We start from the raw sequence: 14,305 nt of genomic DNA, 5'->3' as shown, positions 1-14,305 counted from the left end.
TTTCTTAAGGGGACCCAACCTTCCCTTTGTTCAAGGACCTTTGGGTCTGTAAACTGGCTCAAATCTGGAAACTACTGATGAGTTCTCATTCTCTGTTTTTATGATACAGGTTAGGCTGTTGTTCACTTGACCTAGAACTTTCCTGCTTATGCAGATCAAGTAATGATTTGGTAGGCTTTCTATGTCTTTCACTTCTAGGAGCACCATGATCAGTTAGCTAACGCTGTAGGTCTGCAGGAATCAGGCTATTCTGACTGCTGCTGTGCCTCTGCTGTCCATTATGTGAGCTCACCCACCTCATCTTACATGGCCCCGCCACTGCTGGGATCCAGTTATTCCTACTGCATGTTGTTTTCCCAACTCAGGGACTGCAGTTCCCATGGTGAGGCCTGGCCTGCAGAGAAGGGCAGTCATAGAGCTCTTTAAGGATGCTCGGGTCTCCCCTCACAAATTTATTTCTCACAGTAGTGGTGAAAGGTATGTCTTCTGGAATCTCCCAGTAGGTCTTAAATGACAGAGCCACCCTAGCAATCCAGCTCCCTAAGCCTCTGATTCCCCTCCTCTGCATTAAACCTGGGCAGGTGCAGCGTTTCTAATTCACTCACTGGGAACCACCTTTTGGTCCACGTTTTAGCCAACCACCCAATCAGACTGTTAGAGTCCTTTCCGACTACCTGAGCTACAACTTTCAGTGCAGAATCTCTTTTTAGTGAGCCCACATCCGTTAAGTTTGGCCTGAGACAACTTTATGTTCCTTCCACCATTATCCCATACGTGTTCCCTGGGCTTCTGTCTGTATAAATCGGAAAACTCAAGTAGTTCTTTTGGAGTGTAGCACATGTCCTCATGGGTCACGTGCCTCACCTCTGGGCCTGCTGGGATGTGAGTCTAGTTATAGGTCTAGAGGTGAAGAGGGGTGGGGGGTGGGTCCCGAGGAGGATCAGCATCGTCCTGCCCGGCAGCTGCCTCAGTGGAGGCCATGACTGATTCCTTAGGCGATGCAGGGCTAATCCCACAGGAGGAGGTGGGAAGGCCACTTCCACCGGGAATGGGGAGAACTTCCACTGGGAAAGGACTCATGAGAATTTAGCAGCTCCATGTCCCCAGCTTCATCAGAATCTTCCTGCACGTCCCCGGAACAGGATCCCATTCTCTCCCAGTCAATGCAATCACTTTAGCATCGAGACACCCTGGGAGGCTGGGAGTTCAGTGGTGTAATTCAGCCAGTTGCTGGATGAGATTCCGGTTTGATTTTCAGCAGTCTCAGCACTGTAGCCATAGGAAATAAGGGTCTCCTTCAGGGCACATGTAGAAGCTTTCAGGTCATGTGTGTGGCACTTGAGCTGGGAATTCAAATCCCTGAGCTCATCCTTTTCTTTCACCACTTTGTCCAGTGACGTTAGGAGCAACCAGCGAGCCTCATTACGTTTGTTAGTTTTCCAAGAATGTTCTAAAGTATCGTAAACAGAGTCACTTACCTCCTTGCTTCTCATAATAAATGGTTGATTAGGAGTATCTAATGGAAATATTTTGCATATGTTCATGAACTATCAGTGCTCTCTTTACTACTGAACATATAGTTATTAGCGTCTTTAATCAGGTTAGAGAACCAATTCCAGAAACCCCAGAACCAGTATAGAATACTCACCCTTAGCATGCTGTTCCTCTAGAACCACTCTTGTTACCAAAATCTGTGTTAGTCTGGTTTCTCCAGACAAACTGAACCGATAAGAGATACAGAGAGAGAGATGGGGTGGGGGGGGGGTGGATGAGAGAGAGATATTTTATTATAAGGAAGTGTCTCACATGATTATGGAGGCCGAGAAGCTGCACGGTTTGCAGTCGGCAAGCTGGAGACCCAGGAAAGCCGATGGTGTAAGTGTTCCTGCGTCTGAAGACAGGTGAGAAGACTCATGTACCAGCTTGAAGACAGAGAGCCCCGAGGAAGAGAGCAAATTCTCCCTTACTCAGCCTTTTGCTCTGTTCAAGCCTTCAGTGATTTGGATGAGGCCCACCCACATTGGGAGGGCAGTCTGCTTTACTTAGTCTACTGATTCAAGAGGTACTCTCATCCAGAAACACCCTCACAGACGCACCCAGAGTTATGTTTAGCCAGTTATTTGGGCACCGTGTGGCCCAGTCGATTAGACACACAAGTCCTCTGCTCCTAGTTAACTTTCTGTAGTAAGGTTATTAGGATTTCAGAGTTCAGAGTGCCCAAGGGACCACTGGGTCAGTCACCTTGTTTTGCAGATGAGGAAATGAGGTCCAGAAAGCCTGTTAGCTGAGACTCGAGTCTAGACTTTCCTGACTCCCAGTTCTCAGTTCTTCCTGAGAAGCCAGGCTGCCTTACTTCCTGGGACAGGAGTGCACTCCGATTGTGAATCCGTTGGAAATAAGCCTCTCTGGGACTTCCCTGGTGGTGCAGTAGTTAAGAATCCACCTGCCAATGCAGGGGACATGGGTTTGAGCCCTGGTCCAGGAAGTTCCCACATGCCGCGGAGCAACTAAGCCCGTGAGCTGCAACTACTGAGCCTGCGCTCTAGAGCCCGCGAGCCACAACTACTGAGCCTGCATGCCACAACTACTGAAGCCCGTGCGCCTAGAGCCTGTGCTCCACAGCAAGAGAAGCCACCGCAATGAGAAGCCCGTGCACCGCAGCGAGGAGTAGCCCCCTCTCGCCGAAACTAGAGAAAGCCCGCGCGCAGCAACGAAGACCCAATGCAGCCAAAAATAAATAAATAAATAAATTTATTTATTTTTTTAAAAAAAAGAGAAATAAGCCTCTCTGTGGGTGCACGCCGCCTTCCTACGCAGAGACATCTCTGCTCAGCCTGCAAGAATGTGCCCCAGAGACATGCTTCTGGACTGGTTGAGCTTTGTACTCAGGTATCTCCTCCTCCAAGTGGAAGGTGGTTGGCAACAGGCTGGGCGTGGCCTCGGAGGCAGCCGGAACACTGGCGTCACAAGCTGCGAGGGTTTGCTTCAGAACAAACCCGGTTGTAAATGAAATCAGGTGCACAGTGTTTCTTTTGACTACTTCTTTTAAGGCCAAAGCTCTGAAATATTACAGTGTAAGATTCTATGAAGCTTGTTTATGTTATTTTGGGAAAAACCTTGAGTATATTGTTAGTATATATACTTTTTTTTTTAATATCCTCAACTTAATAATTTGGAAGATTGGATTAATTGGATGAATGGATAAATGTGTCTTAATTTTTTTAGCAGAAATCTGTATACAAAATATATAGATAGTGTCTGTGTCGTTAATGCTTTCTTGGATCCACGCCCTCCAGAGAGAGCCTTCCCAGAGAGCAAGGGAGGGGGTCTGCACACATAGAGCCCCATGGACATCGTGTGCATTGCATGGGGTCATGTTGTGTTCACCTGCGTTGGGCGGTCAGCACGTGCAGCAGAGTGGGTACTGTGTGCCCGTGTTCCTATGTGTGTATGTTTTACACATATATGTGTGTGTGTGTTTATGTATGTGCATGTATATATATGTGTGTGTGTGTATATATATATAAATAAAACCTTCAAAGATAGACCAGGAAAAAGACTATCTCTGTATAATATGAGTCTTTCTTGGCATTTGAAAAAAATCAACATTAATTATCAATATAGTTATAACCTGCTTTTTTCTTTCTCTGTTACACTTTAGGACCCAAAGTGATCCAGACTTCTGCAGCTAATTTTTCACTAAATAATAGCAAAGAGGTAAGACTGGGCCTAAGGGTCACTAAGAAATGGTCCTGCTTAAAGTGTCATTAAGGTCAAACCCAACCCCCTTGCCCGGCAGCTTGCTTCTCGGGCAACACACATTTCTCACTCTACCGTCAGCTGCTGGCCTCTGGGTCCTCGTTTGCTAAAATTACCTTTTCTGCTGTAATAGTTACCTGAGTGCTGAGAAAGGATGGTGATGTTACCTCTCAGGGAGCAGCACTTCATTTCCAAAGGCTGGTTAACTCCTCCTGATTCCTCCCGTGCGCAAGACTTGTTAGATTATAAATTCTAATGATGCTCACTTAGGTTTCTGACTCTTTTTTATTACATTTGCCTAAGTTAAGAAGTGGTCTTTATGTCAGGTTTCTAACGGTAACAGTTTTTTTCTAATGATTGTTTGGTATTTCTTGCATGAACTCAGTTTAAATGAAAAATCCTGTTTCTTTTCTTTTTTTAAAAATAAAATGTGCCTTGATTCTTCACCATCTTTAGAGAAAAACAGAGGTCCTTCCACTTGGAAAATTTTGGTTTTCTTTAATAAATGCTAACTTTTGTGAGAGCCCAAACAACTAAGCCTTTTCTTTTTCTGATATCGAAGTATCTTCATCTATAAACTGAAAGCAGTCGTCCCACATTCTCACTGCCTTGTAAGGTGTGTGGCTTAAATCTGATTATTTGACCCCAATACCCCGCCACCACCCCACCCCCGTCTTCGTTCTCCCAGCTCCCTGCTAGGTTTCCACCTCCAATTCTCAAAAAAGCAAAAGGAGAAAAATGTCCGAAAACTTACCTTTTGGGCCCTTGTTTGGCCTATCATCACTTTTTTTTTTTTTTGGCATTTCTTTATTTTCCTTAACTCTCGGATTGAGGATCTATTTGAAGAGGTGCTGCCATAGGGTTTCCTGACCACAGTTTGGTCTTTTAAAATTTCCGTCTCAGGATGTAAGTCCTTTTTTGACACTGAAAATAGCAGCCGTACCCCAGAACTGACTCGCTTCCAAAAGATGGTCCTCACTTCTGAAAGGTTATAGATCATCCTCCAGTTGGTTTCATTGTCTTGGTGGCTTTGGGGCAAGTCTCCGGGCACAGGGAGTTTCCCTGAGGTCTGCCAGAAGCATTAAAACACAAAAACTACCCATTTACGTTCAAATAATGCTTTTGTCTTTGGAGCTGGGATCGGGCCCCTCAGGCAACTTCTTCTGTGTCCCTTGCTGTTAGACACCAGTATTGTGTTTTTCAGCAGACACTGCAGAAACGTCGCTGGCAATGTGGTCCCCTCTAATTTTTCTCTCTAGGGCCGTTAAAGCTGAAAATGACCGATGTCAGTGACATGTCTGGCATATTGGTACTAAAAAAAAATGATTCTTGTGAATATGAAAATCTTTGTTGGTGTCCTTTATTATCTTATTATATGTATCATCTTATGCACTTTAATTTTTTTCTCCAAGATGGCCTTTCCTTGATATTTAAGTAGGTATATTGTCCCAAGGCTATAGGTAGTGGAGACTGCTTGCTTTAGAAGTTTTCATGAGACAAGTGAATTGCAGCAGAAAGTTAGTCCTTTATTTTTTTGAAAGGCAGAATTTTACTTATATTGACTAAAGGAAAACTACATGTTTCTGTTTCAGAGCTAACGCTCCAACCTTTTTTGTAAATGTAGATTTTGTATGTTAAGGCGAGACATTGGGTAGGCGCAACTGAAGAGATCCCATGGATTTTTTAACTTCTTTCTCTTTTTGCCTCAGCTAAAGCCAGTTCAAATACTTTCGAACCCGCTGTCTACATATAATCAGCAACTATGGCTGACATGTGTTGTCGAGTTGGATCATTCAAAAGGTATGAAGCCTGACATTTTAGAATGACTTTTTTTTTGTACAGAGCACCATATTTGAAAGGTTTAAAGAGCTTTAAAATCTTTCAGCAAGTGCTCAAAGATGGATTATAAGGTGGTGATTATTCTTTTTAATACCAGCAAGTTGGGAGCCCCTTAAATGTCCTCCAAGGAAAGTTATGTTGCAGCACTCGGGGAGTACCCGTCGGCCCTCAGGGATACTGGTCATCCTTCGGGATAGCGGTGAAGCCTAGCCCTGTGGCTGCACGGTGCAGGTGCTGCGGCTGCAGCCTTTTCCAGTGGGCTTCTGGGAGAGAATTAAGTCCGGGTGTCCTAAGCCAATGGTTCTGTCCCGCAGGGACACTTGGCAGTGTCTGGAGAGCTTGTGACATGGCTGTCACAGCTGGGGAGCAGGGAGTGCTGTCAGTATCCAGTGGGTGGAGGCCACGGATGCTGCTAAACATGCTACAGTGACAGGACAAGTTCCTCACAGTAAAGAATTATCTGACCTCAAAATAGCCATGGTGCTGAGGCTGAGAATGCCTGCCCAAAGCACTCACAGTTTATAATGGCTTCGCTCTGTCCACCTAGGGCGACCCGGTCAAGCACCCTCCCTGAGAACCGAGAAGATGCTCCACATCGCTTTCTATGTACTGTGATTTAGAGGAAGCACTTTGGTTGAAAGAATTTGAAAAGATAACCCAATGACTGCAGTAAATTAAGTGAAAAAAATGCATATTACAAAAAAATTAACCTCTTTTTATAACATTTTAAAAAGCATAAATAAATTTGATATCACTGTATATTTGTGTGTCTAGAAAACAGTCTGGAAGGATGGACACAAACATGAAATTATAGTTTCTCTGGTTGTGGCATTATACGTGTTTAATACCATCTTTATATTTTTGGTCTTTGATATATTTAAACAATGAGCATATAATCAGAAAAATAATGAATTATATAATCAGAAAAAATAAGAAACCTGTTTTTATTTTGGTATGCAGTTAAATTAAAATTTATATGGGAAATTAAAAAATAAAGCTTTATTAGCCATGAAATATTTGCCCTTTTGTGAAATGAAACTTGGGGGTGGGTGAGAAACAAGTTCATGGAAGGGCTGGACTTGGCTGGCAAGTGTGAGCTTGGCAGATATGGGGAAGCTGACGCGTCACAGAACCTTCCCAGGCCGACACGCAGCCAGGCAGGCACTTCTGCAGGTGTGACGGCCTCTCGTGGTCTCTTAACACTGGATTTCTTTCTTTTGTAGAAACAGCTATTCAGACCAACTTCACCATGACTGTTAAGGTCGATGGTGTAGGTCAGGACGGGACCACCATGTTCATTCATAATAAAGTTCACAATCGGACGAGGACCCTCACATGTGCAGGGGTAAGTGCATTTGACTGGTCCGTGGTGAGTCATCTTGCTGCGCTCTTACGGAGTTGCTCTCTTAGGTAAAAAAACTGATACCAATGATGGCATGGAAAACCCATCTGACTGTATACACTGATACCTTATAAATTCTTATAAACGTACACACACACATGCATACAGTATACACATACACACACCCTGGTGCCTGTTTTTACTGTCAGTGTAGCCCACTGCCTGGTGCATCCACAGATGACTTGACTGGCTGCCTATCTCACAGGAGGGTGGCCTGCCACTGTCCTGTGGTCTCTCTTGATTGCTGGGGCCTTGGTTTATTTCCAGCTGTGGGATGAACTCCCTGATCCATTCGGGGCGCTGGGACCCAGGCCTCTTGGGAAGAGTGGCCTCCTTTTTTGAGCGTCTACTCCAGGGTGCAGCATGTGGCTCTGGGCTAGGAGACCGATGGTCCACAGTGGGAAAGGAGCCCTCGCTCTAGGTTTTGTTGATGCCGTATTCCGTCAGAACCCCAAGAGTCGGAACCAGATCCTGCTGTAGCAAGGAGGCCCCGTTGGGACCTAATGGGTCGTGGGACAGCATGCGTGGGAGCATCCAAAGGAATTGCGTTTGGTTATAGGATTAGGAAATGGCCTCGTGGCGGGTACTGTCCATACATGGTCTCGTTCTGTCCCCAGAGCAGGCCCACGAGCAGGAACTGTTGTTAGAGCCCCATTTCATAGACGAAGATACTGAGGCTTAGAGAGGTCAAAGCACTTGCCCAAGGTGACACAGATCGTGAGGGACGGGACCAGGCCCCCTCAGCCCAGGCTCTTTTATTCCGAAGCCTGTGCCCTTAACACCCGCGCACAGCGCCTGGTTAGTAACAGATACTGGACAGTTTTTCCTGGCGAGAAGGAATTCGGAGCGGGAGGGTTCCCGTTCAGAGGCTGGCCGCTGGCTCTGGCCCCTCTGTGTCGATGTCTGCTAGGAGATCCTGAGATGGGTCCGAACCGTCGCCGGAGGGGCCTGGGCTGCAGGAAGGCCGAGCTGACGGTGCGCCCCGCCCAGCACAGTCGTGGCAGCATCTGCTTGCGCCCTGCGCCGCGGCTCTGCCCTGGCTCGTTGGGTGGACCTGGGCAGCGGAGCCTGGGGAAGCAGCAGACGTGACCTGACTCTCCCGCGTCCTCCGTTCATCGCCCGTGTGCGCGGGGCTGGGCCAGTTTCTAAACTGTATTTTCCTCGTCTGTAAAGCGGGGGGTCACGCCTCCCCTGGGGTTGGCGGAGAGTGGTGAGGACGGAGGTGGGTAGAGAAGGTGAGAGCTCGCGCTGCTCGCGCCGGCGTGAGGGTCCAGGCACCCCCACCGTACTGAATAGACAGGAGGGACGACAGGTGTGCGGTCTGAAGGGACCACTGCACCAGCAGTGGCTTCTCCGTCCCGCGCAGACTGGGCCAGGAGGCCCACCAGTCCTCCGCGCCGTGCTCTTGCCTCTCCTCTGCCTTCTTTCCCGTCCCTTGTATCAGCTCCCTCTCCCCGCCCACTGCCTTCCTATCTTCTTAAGCCTTCTTACATGACACTCAGGTCTGTTTTCCTACCCGACCTCGGGCAGTCCTGGCTTGGAAAGCCTTCGCTCAACGGCAGGGTGACTTCCCAGTTCAGACCCCAGGCTCCAACAAGTGCCACAGGACGGCCTGCTTGTTCTGGGCCGTGGCCAGATTCCTCGTGGCACAGGGAGGGGCCTTCTGTCGGGGCCCGAGGGGCAAGCTGGCCTGGCCACTGAGTCCACACCTAAATTCGCACCTGGAGGGTGGATTTCCTTCCCCTCACCTCTCTGAAATAGAGGAGACCTGAGCAGACCCGATTCTTAATTCTGAAGGACGAAAGCAAGGGGCTCAGCCGGCCAGTGGGCACACACACCACACACTTCAAGAGATCGCAGGGGACTCTGCGTGGGAACGACAGGCTAGTGGAGGAAAAAAAATACGTAATCCACTCTGTGCATCATTACAGCAGTTGCAGAAGTGGGCCGAGGAGGAAAGTTAGGCCGAGGGGTCTGATCTGTTGTGTCTTAGCTGACGTGCCTCCTGCACTAGTGTATTTGTGGAAACGTCAGGTTTGTGTTGCATTAACTTACTTTTTTATGCAGGTGACATTATTAGTTTTAAAATTTATTTTATTGAGATATAGTTGATTTACAATATCATGTTAATTTCTGCTGTACAGCAAAGTGATTCAGTTATACATATATACATTCTTTTTTATATTCTTTTCCAGTATGGTTTATCACAGGATATTGAATATAGTTCCCTGTGCTATACAGGAAGACCTTGTTGTTTATCCATTCTATATGTAATAGTTTGCATCTGCTAATCCCAATCCATCCCTCCCACATTTCCCCTCCCCCTTGGCAACCACAAGTCTGTTCTCTAGGTGACATATTATTTTGAATTGTATGAAGTAGAAAGGTTCTAATGATTGTAAACCATGTATTATTTGTTTCTAAATATATCCATTTGGTTCTTTCTTTCTAAGAACTGGTTTTGGCTGGCATCTGAATTTTTCTGAGCTTCTGGCAAGTTCCCTGGAGATGATCTCTTGGATCATCTGTTGCTGGAATGTGTTACTTCGTGGGTCAGTTGGTTCAAGAGTGAATCTTGCTTGCTTTAAAGACACAGATCTTCCTTATGCATTTGCAGAAATGTGCAGAAATTATTGTGGCTCACCTCAGCTACTTGAATTACACTCAATATACAGTGACTGTGGGATTCAAACACTTGAAGGAACGCATCAAGGAAATGAACTTCACCGTAAGTATACCAGCTGACCACAGCGTTTCCGTGGCTCATTTGTTTAGCTTCCATTCTTTGTGGAATGACTGAAATAAATCACAGCATCGAAATCATGTTATTTTGGACAGGGGAAGACATGTACAGTTCTAAAAACTGTAGAAAAACCACAGTTTCTTACGTATATGGGACCACAATTGCTTAAAGAAACAACATGGAATTGGAAAACCATGATGTTCTGAGATTTAGGACAGAGAGTAGCCTTCCAGTTGAGAGGTAATGGAGAAGTTGCCAGGTGTACCCTCCAAGGAAGGCTGGACCCCCTTCTCCAGGCCTGTGAGTGGTCTTCAGACCCTGCCAGACCTCTTGGTGAAGGGTCCCTGCTCTCACGTGCCTGTCTGCCCCCAATCATGCAGCTCTGATGGTTAGACTTTCCTGTCTCTTGTCCGGCTGAAATCAGCCTCCTTGTTCCTGCCGCTTGTTGGGAGTCAGAATAATCATCAGGGTGACTAGGGACACGGGTGTTAGATCAGCCAGAAGAGCTGGGTTCAGATCCCAGCACCACCATTTACAGTTTGACACTGTTGTGCCTCTGTTTCCTTATAAAATAGCTACCTCATACAGCTGTGACTATTAAAGGAAGGTGCCAGTGGGTTCCTTTTTTAAATTATGCTCTTTTGAGATGTAATTCACACGCCGTAAAAGAAGTCTATTAGTAGTCGCTTCTCATTTCTCCCTCCCCCAGCCCCTGGCAATCACTAATCTGCTTTCTCTCTGTATGGATTTGCCTGTAGTGGACATTTCATATGAATGGAATCATATACTTTGTGCTCTTTTGTGAATGACTTCTTTCACTAAACAGTGTTTTCAAAGTTCATCTGTGCTTTGCTGGTAACAGCACTTCATTCCTCTTTTGCCAAATAATATTTCATTGTACGTGTGTGCTACCTTTTGTGTATCCATTCATCGATGGATGGGCATTTGGGTTGTTTCCATTTCTTGGCTATTGTGAATAACGCTGCTATGAACGTTTATACACAGGTTTTTGTTTGGACAAAGGGGTCCCCTTTGCTGAGAGGTTGTGGTGTGTGGGAGCCCTCCTGCACCCTTCGGGCACTCCCACCTCTGCGATTCTCTCTGTTTCCTGGGAGGCCTCTGGAGGTCGGCTGGGCTTGGGGTCATGCCCTGCGCCTGCTCGTGGTGTGTGCTTGACAAACGGTAGCCGTTGTTACGGTCTTGCTACTTTTCTTCATGTCTTGTCTCTAGACTACCCAAAACGAGTTTGTTTATTCTTTATCTGCCTGATCGCTCCGCAGGTGTTTGAAGATGGCTGTCTCTGAGGTTTTTCCTTTCCTTCACAAAGCCCCAGGGGTGTGACTTCTGGACCCCTCAGACTCCAGGTTTCCTCCCCATGGCCCTGAGTCAGCCTGGCCGAGAGGGGTGCTCCCCTGGGGAGGGAGCAGGTGGCCCCCCAGGTGCCAGCTCCTCTAGAAGCTGCATCACCTGTCGGACCCCGCGGACTTATTCTGCTGTTCAGCCTAGTCTCCTTCATCCCTGGCTCCTGTGGTGGGTTTCTCACAGTTCAGACGCTACTCAGACGTTACACTCTGCTCCTGAATTTCTTCTCAATGCTTTTAGCTTCCTCCCCAGTCTCTCCCGATCTTTGAGTTTGAATCTGGATTCTGTTCCTTGTTGTGCGAATGATTTCCTCAAACTCTGTCTTCAGAAGATCTGATTAGCATTCTGCCTGTGTCCTCAGGTTCACGATGCAGAGGTTGAACCCAGATGGGGCCTCAGACAGATGCCGTGAGCTCAGGCACTCTTTGGACTCATCTTGTGATAACATCTGTGCTTTAGACTTTGCTGTTTCGCATCCTTCTGATTGGAGAATGCGGAAAGAAAAGAGCACCATGTTTTCCCAGTGAGGGATCGCTCCTTTCTGCCATCTTTATAGGGGCGTCGTCCCCTACAAGCCCTTTATCAAAGTGCTCAGCAGTTTTCCCCACAGGGTTTACCTCACCCCGGCCCTATTATGTGGGCTTGGGCCACTGTTTTGTTTGTTTTTGATTGTGGTTCTCTCCTTCCCGTCTTTTGTATCTGTTTACATTTCCTCTTAAACTTATTCCTAAATAATTTGATACATGTTTCAGATAAACCTGGTTCATGTCATTCCGCCCTTGCTGGTCGAAGGCAGCCCATGTGATCTCATCTTAGGGCTCAATAAGGAAGTTGCCGTCAGAGCAGCTCTCCTTGAATGATGCCAACAGCCAGAGCTTTGTTTTGATAGCTCTCCTCGGCATCCAGAAAGCTGAGACGTAGGGCCCTCGGGTTTGTGAGGGATGTCACCTAAGATTTTTCTCCATTTTTGGTACATTTCTGTATTCCCAGTAACAGCAGAGGGTCTGGCAACAGTTAGGTTTGTAATTGAAGAATAACAGCGTAGCACTTCACCAAATAAGAAATTCAAATGGCCGACAAACCTTTGAAATGCAAACCAAAACATTAGAGAATACAAGAAGGAATGTCTTTTTTTTAAAGCCTATCAAACTGGCAAATAGTCAAAACACCAACAAGAAAAATCACATCTAGCGTTGGTGAAATGTAAGGACACAAGTTCTCATACAGGTTAATGGGGTATAAATTGGTTGAACTTTGGGGGCCAGTTTGGCAATGTATCAAAGCCTATATGTGTATGTTCTTTTTGACCTAGTAGTTCTACTTCTAAGAGTTTATTCTAAAGAAATAATTTAAAAATGTCCACAAAGATTTATGTTCAAACATGTTCCTCATAGCAGGAAGTTGGGAGAAATCTCTATTTCAGCAGGAATGTTCTGGTTAAATAAATAAATTAGTTCTTCTGTACCTGTTAAAATAATATACTGGGCACAAAGTAGGATAGATAGCACAAACCACATACTGATTTTTTTTTGAAAAAGAAAAGTACATGAATTAAAATTGTGAATTAAAATGTTGTATTTTAGAAAACTGAAGACCATCTCTGGGTGGTGGGGTTAATGTTTATTTTCTTTTTTTCCCCTCTATTTTTAATAATGAGCTTTTATTAATTATATTTATAATCAGGAGGGAAAATTATTTGTTTTTAAAAAAAGCAACTGGTATTTGAAAGAGGAAGTCTAAGATACAGTCCAGCTGTTCACGCCGAGAAGTTCAGAGCTACCTGAGAGAGTCACAAGTTCACATTATGCCTACAGCTTGTCTAGAGATGCATTAAGAAATTAGAGAATCTTATGCAAAGTGTTTCTATATCTTTTATAAAATTGCTGTTGAAGGCAATATCCATTATGCTGTGAGCTCTCATCTAAAACTTCAAACAGAATTCCTTTGACCATTTGTTTTAACTCCTTTTATTAGAGAATGAAAGCTGTGTAACGCCTCACATTTCTCTTTTGGTATTAGCTGCTACAAATCTCCGAAAGATGTTTTATGCTGAATTGTAGTAATTACTAACATCCTGGCATGGGTTGCTGGTATAATTACCCTCTTTCTTTACTGTTTTACCTTTGAAAAATCCTTTAAAATGATTTCTGTCTAGTCTGGATTTTTATTATAAACTACCTTCATTCCTTTTTGGAAGCAAACGAAGTATAATGAATACAATACATCTTTAGAGTATCTTAGTGATGCTATTACACACCCACCAGAATGGCTAAAATGAAAAAGGCAAAAAAATGTCAAAGTTGGCAAGGATGTGGAGCTGCCAGAGCTCTCATACCCTGCTAGTGAAAGTGTAAATTGGTGCAACGGAAATGCATAATATATTGACTAAAAGACTTGTATTTAAACCCATAGACTTGGGTCCATTCAGTGACTGCTCTCCTGTTAGGGCGCAGGCACTCCCCACTGCTTGACAAGATCCCTGTGGACCGTCGCCCTCTTGGCCCCAGCATCACTGGGCCCACGGCTACTGGAAGGCTGCTGTCTATGCTGTCTGTAGCGGAGGGGCTGGGGCCCTGTCCTCTGAGCTTCACGCCTTCTCGGGCTCACTCTAGGGAAAAGAAAGACTTTTCAAACCCTTGGCACCAGTGAACGCCAGATGGAGCTGTGAGGCCACTCTGGCCTCGGCGGGACACAGAGATGCTTCTGCTCAGCAGCTGCTGACAAGGGCAGCCTCCTGGAGGGAGCTCCTGGGTGGCAGTGGTTTCCCTACAGCAGGAAGGGCCCCAAGAGCAAGTAAGACTGGCCCCACCATCACAAGGTATTGAGCACCCACCATGCGGCAGATTCCAGCCCAGGATCCAGTCGGGGAAGCCGGGGTTTAACGTTGTCTTTCTTCTTCACCCCAACTCCTCATCTTTCTCCTCCTTTCCCCTATGAACTCACATTTTAGAACTATTGGGTTGGCCAAAGAGTTCGTTCGGGTTTTTCCATAGGATGTTACGGAAAAACCCGAACGAACTCTTTGGCCAACCCTATAAAATGCATATTTTAGGTTTAGCTATTTATTTATTGAGTAAAGCATTGTTTTCTAGTGCTAATTTTTGAAGTGTGCGAGTTGATTATTTTGTGCTCCTCTGACAGAATCCTAAGACTGAATCCCCCCTCCTTCTGGGGAGTCCATGGTTATTTTCTTTCTTAAG

The 14,305-nt window shown here is 45.8% G+C and overlaps 1 protein-coding gene across 4 annotated transcripts in view; it reads left to right on the top strand.

The window, feature by feature from the left end:
* The window catches only part of TMEM181 (transmembrane protein 181), a 73,380-nt gene that overhangs the window by 40,224 nt on the left and 18,851 nt on the right, over positions 1 to 14,305 (top strand). For all 4 annotated transcript variants that reach the window (XM_061207075.1, XM_061207078.1, XM_061207076.1 and 1 more), the window contains exons 3-6: positions 3,662 to 3,717; positions 5,469 to 5,559; positions 6,822 to 6,943; positions 9,618 to 9,728. In XM_061207075.1, the coding sequence (XP_061063058.1) occupies positions 3,662 to 3,717; positions 5,469 to 5,559; positions 6,822 to 6,943; positions 9,618 to 9,728 (380 nt within the window). The remainder of the gene's footprint in view (positions 1 to 3,661; positions 3,718 to 5,468; positions 5,560 to 6,821; positions 6,944 to 9,617; positions 9,729 to 14,305) is intronic.

Source organism: Eubalaena glacialis, chromosome 12 (assembly GCF_028564815.1).
Source record: "Eubalaena glacialis isolate mEubGla1 chromosome 12, mEubGla1.1.hap2.+ XY, whole genome shotgun sequence".
NCBI classification, from domain to species: Eukaryota; Metazoa; Chordata; class Mammalia; order Artiodactyla; family Balaenidae; genus Eubalaena; species Eubalaena glacialis.
The sequence above is the reverse complement of the archived record's forward strand: the minus strand, read 5'-3'. Positions and strand labels throughout refer to the sequence as shown.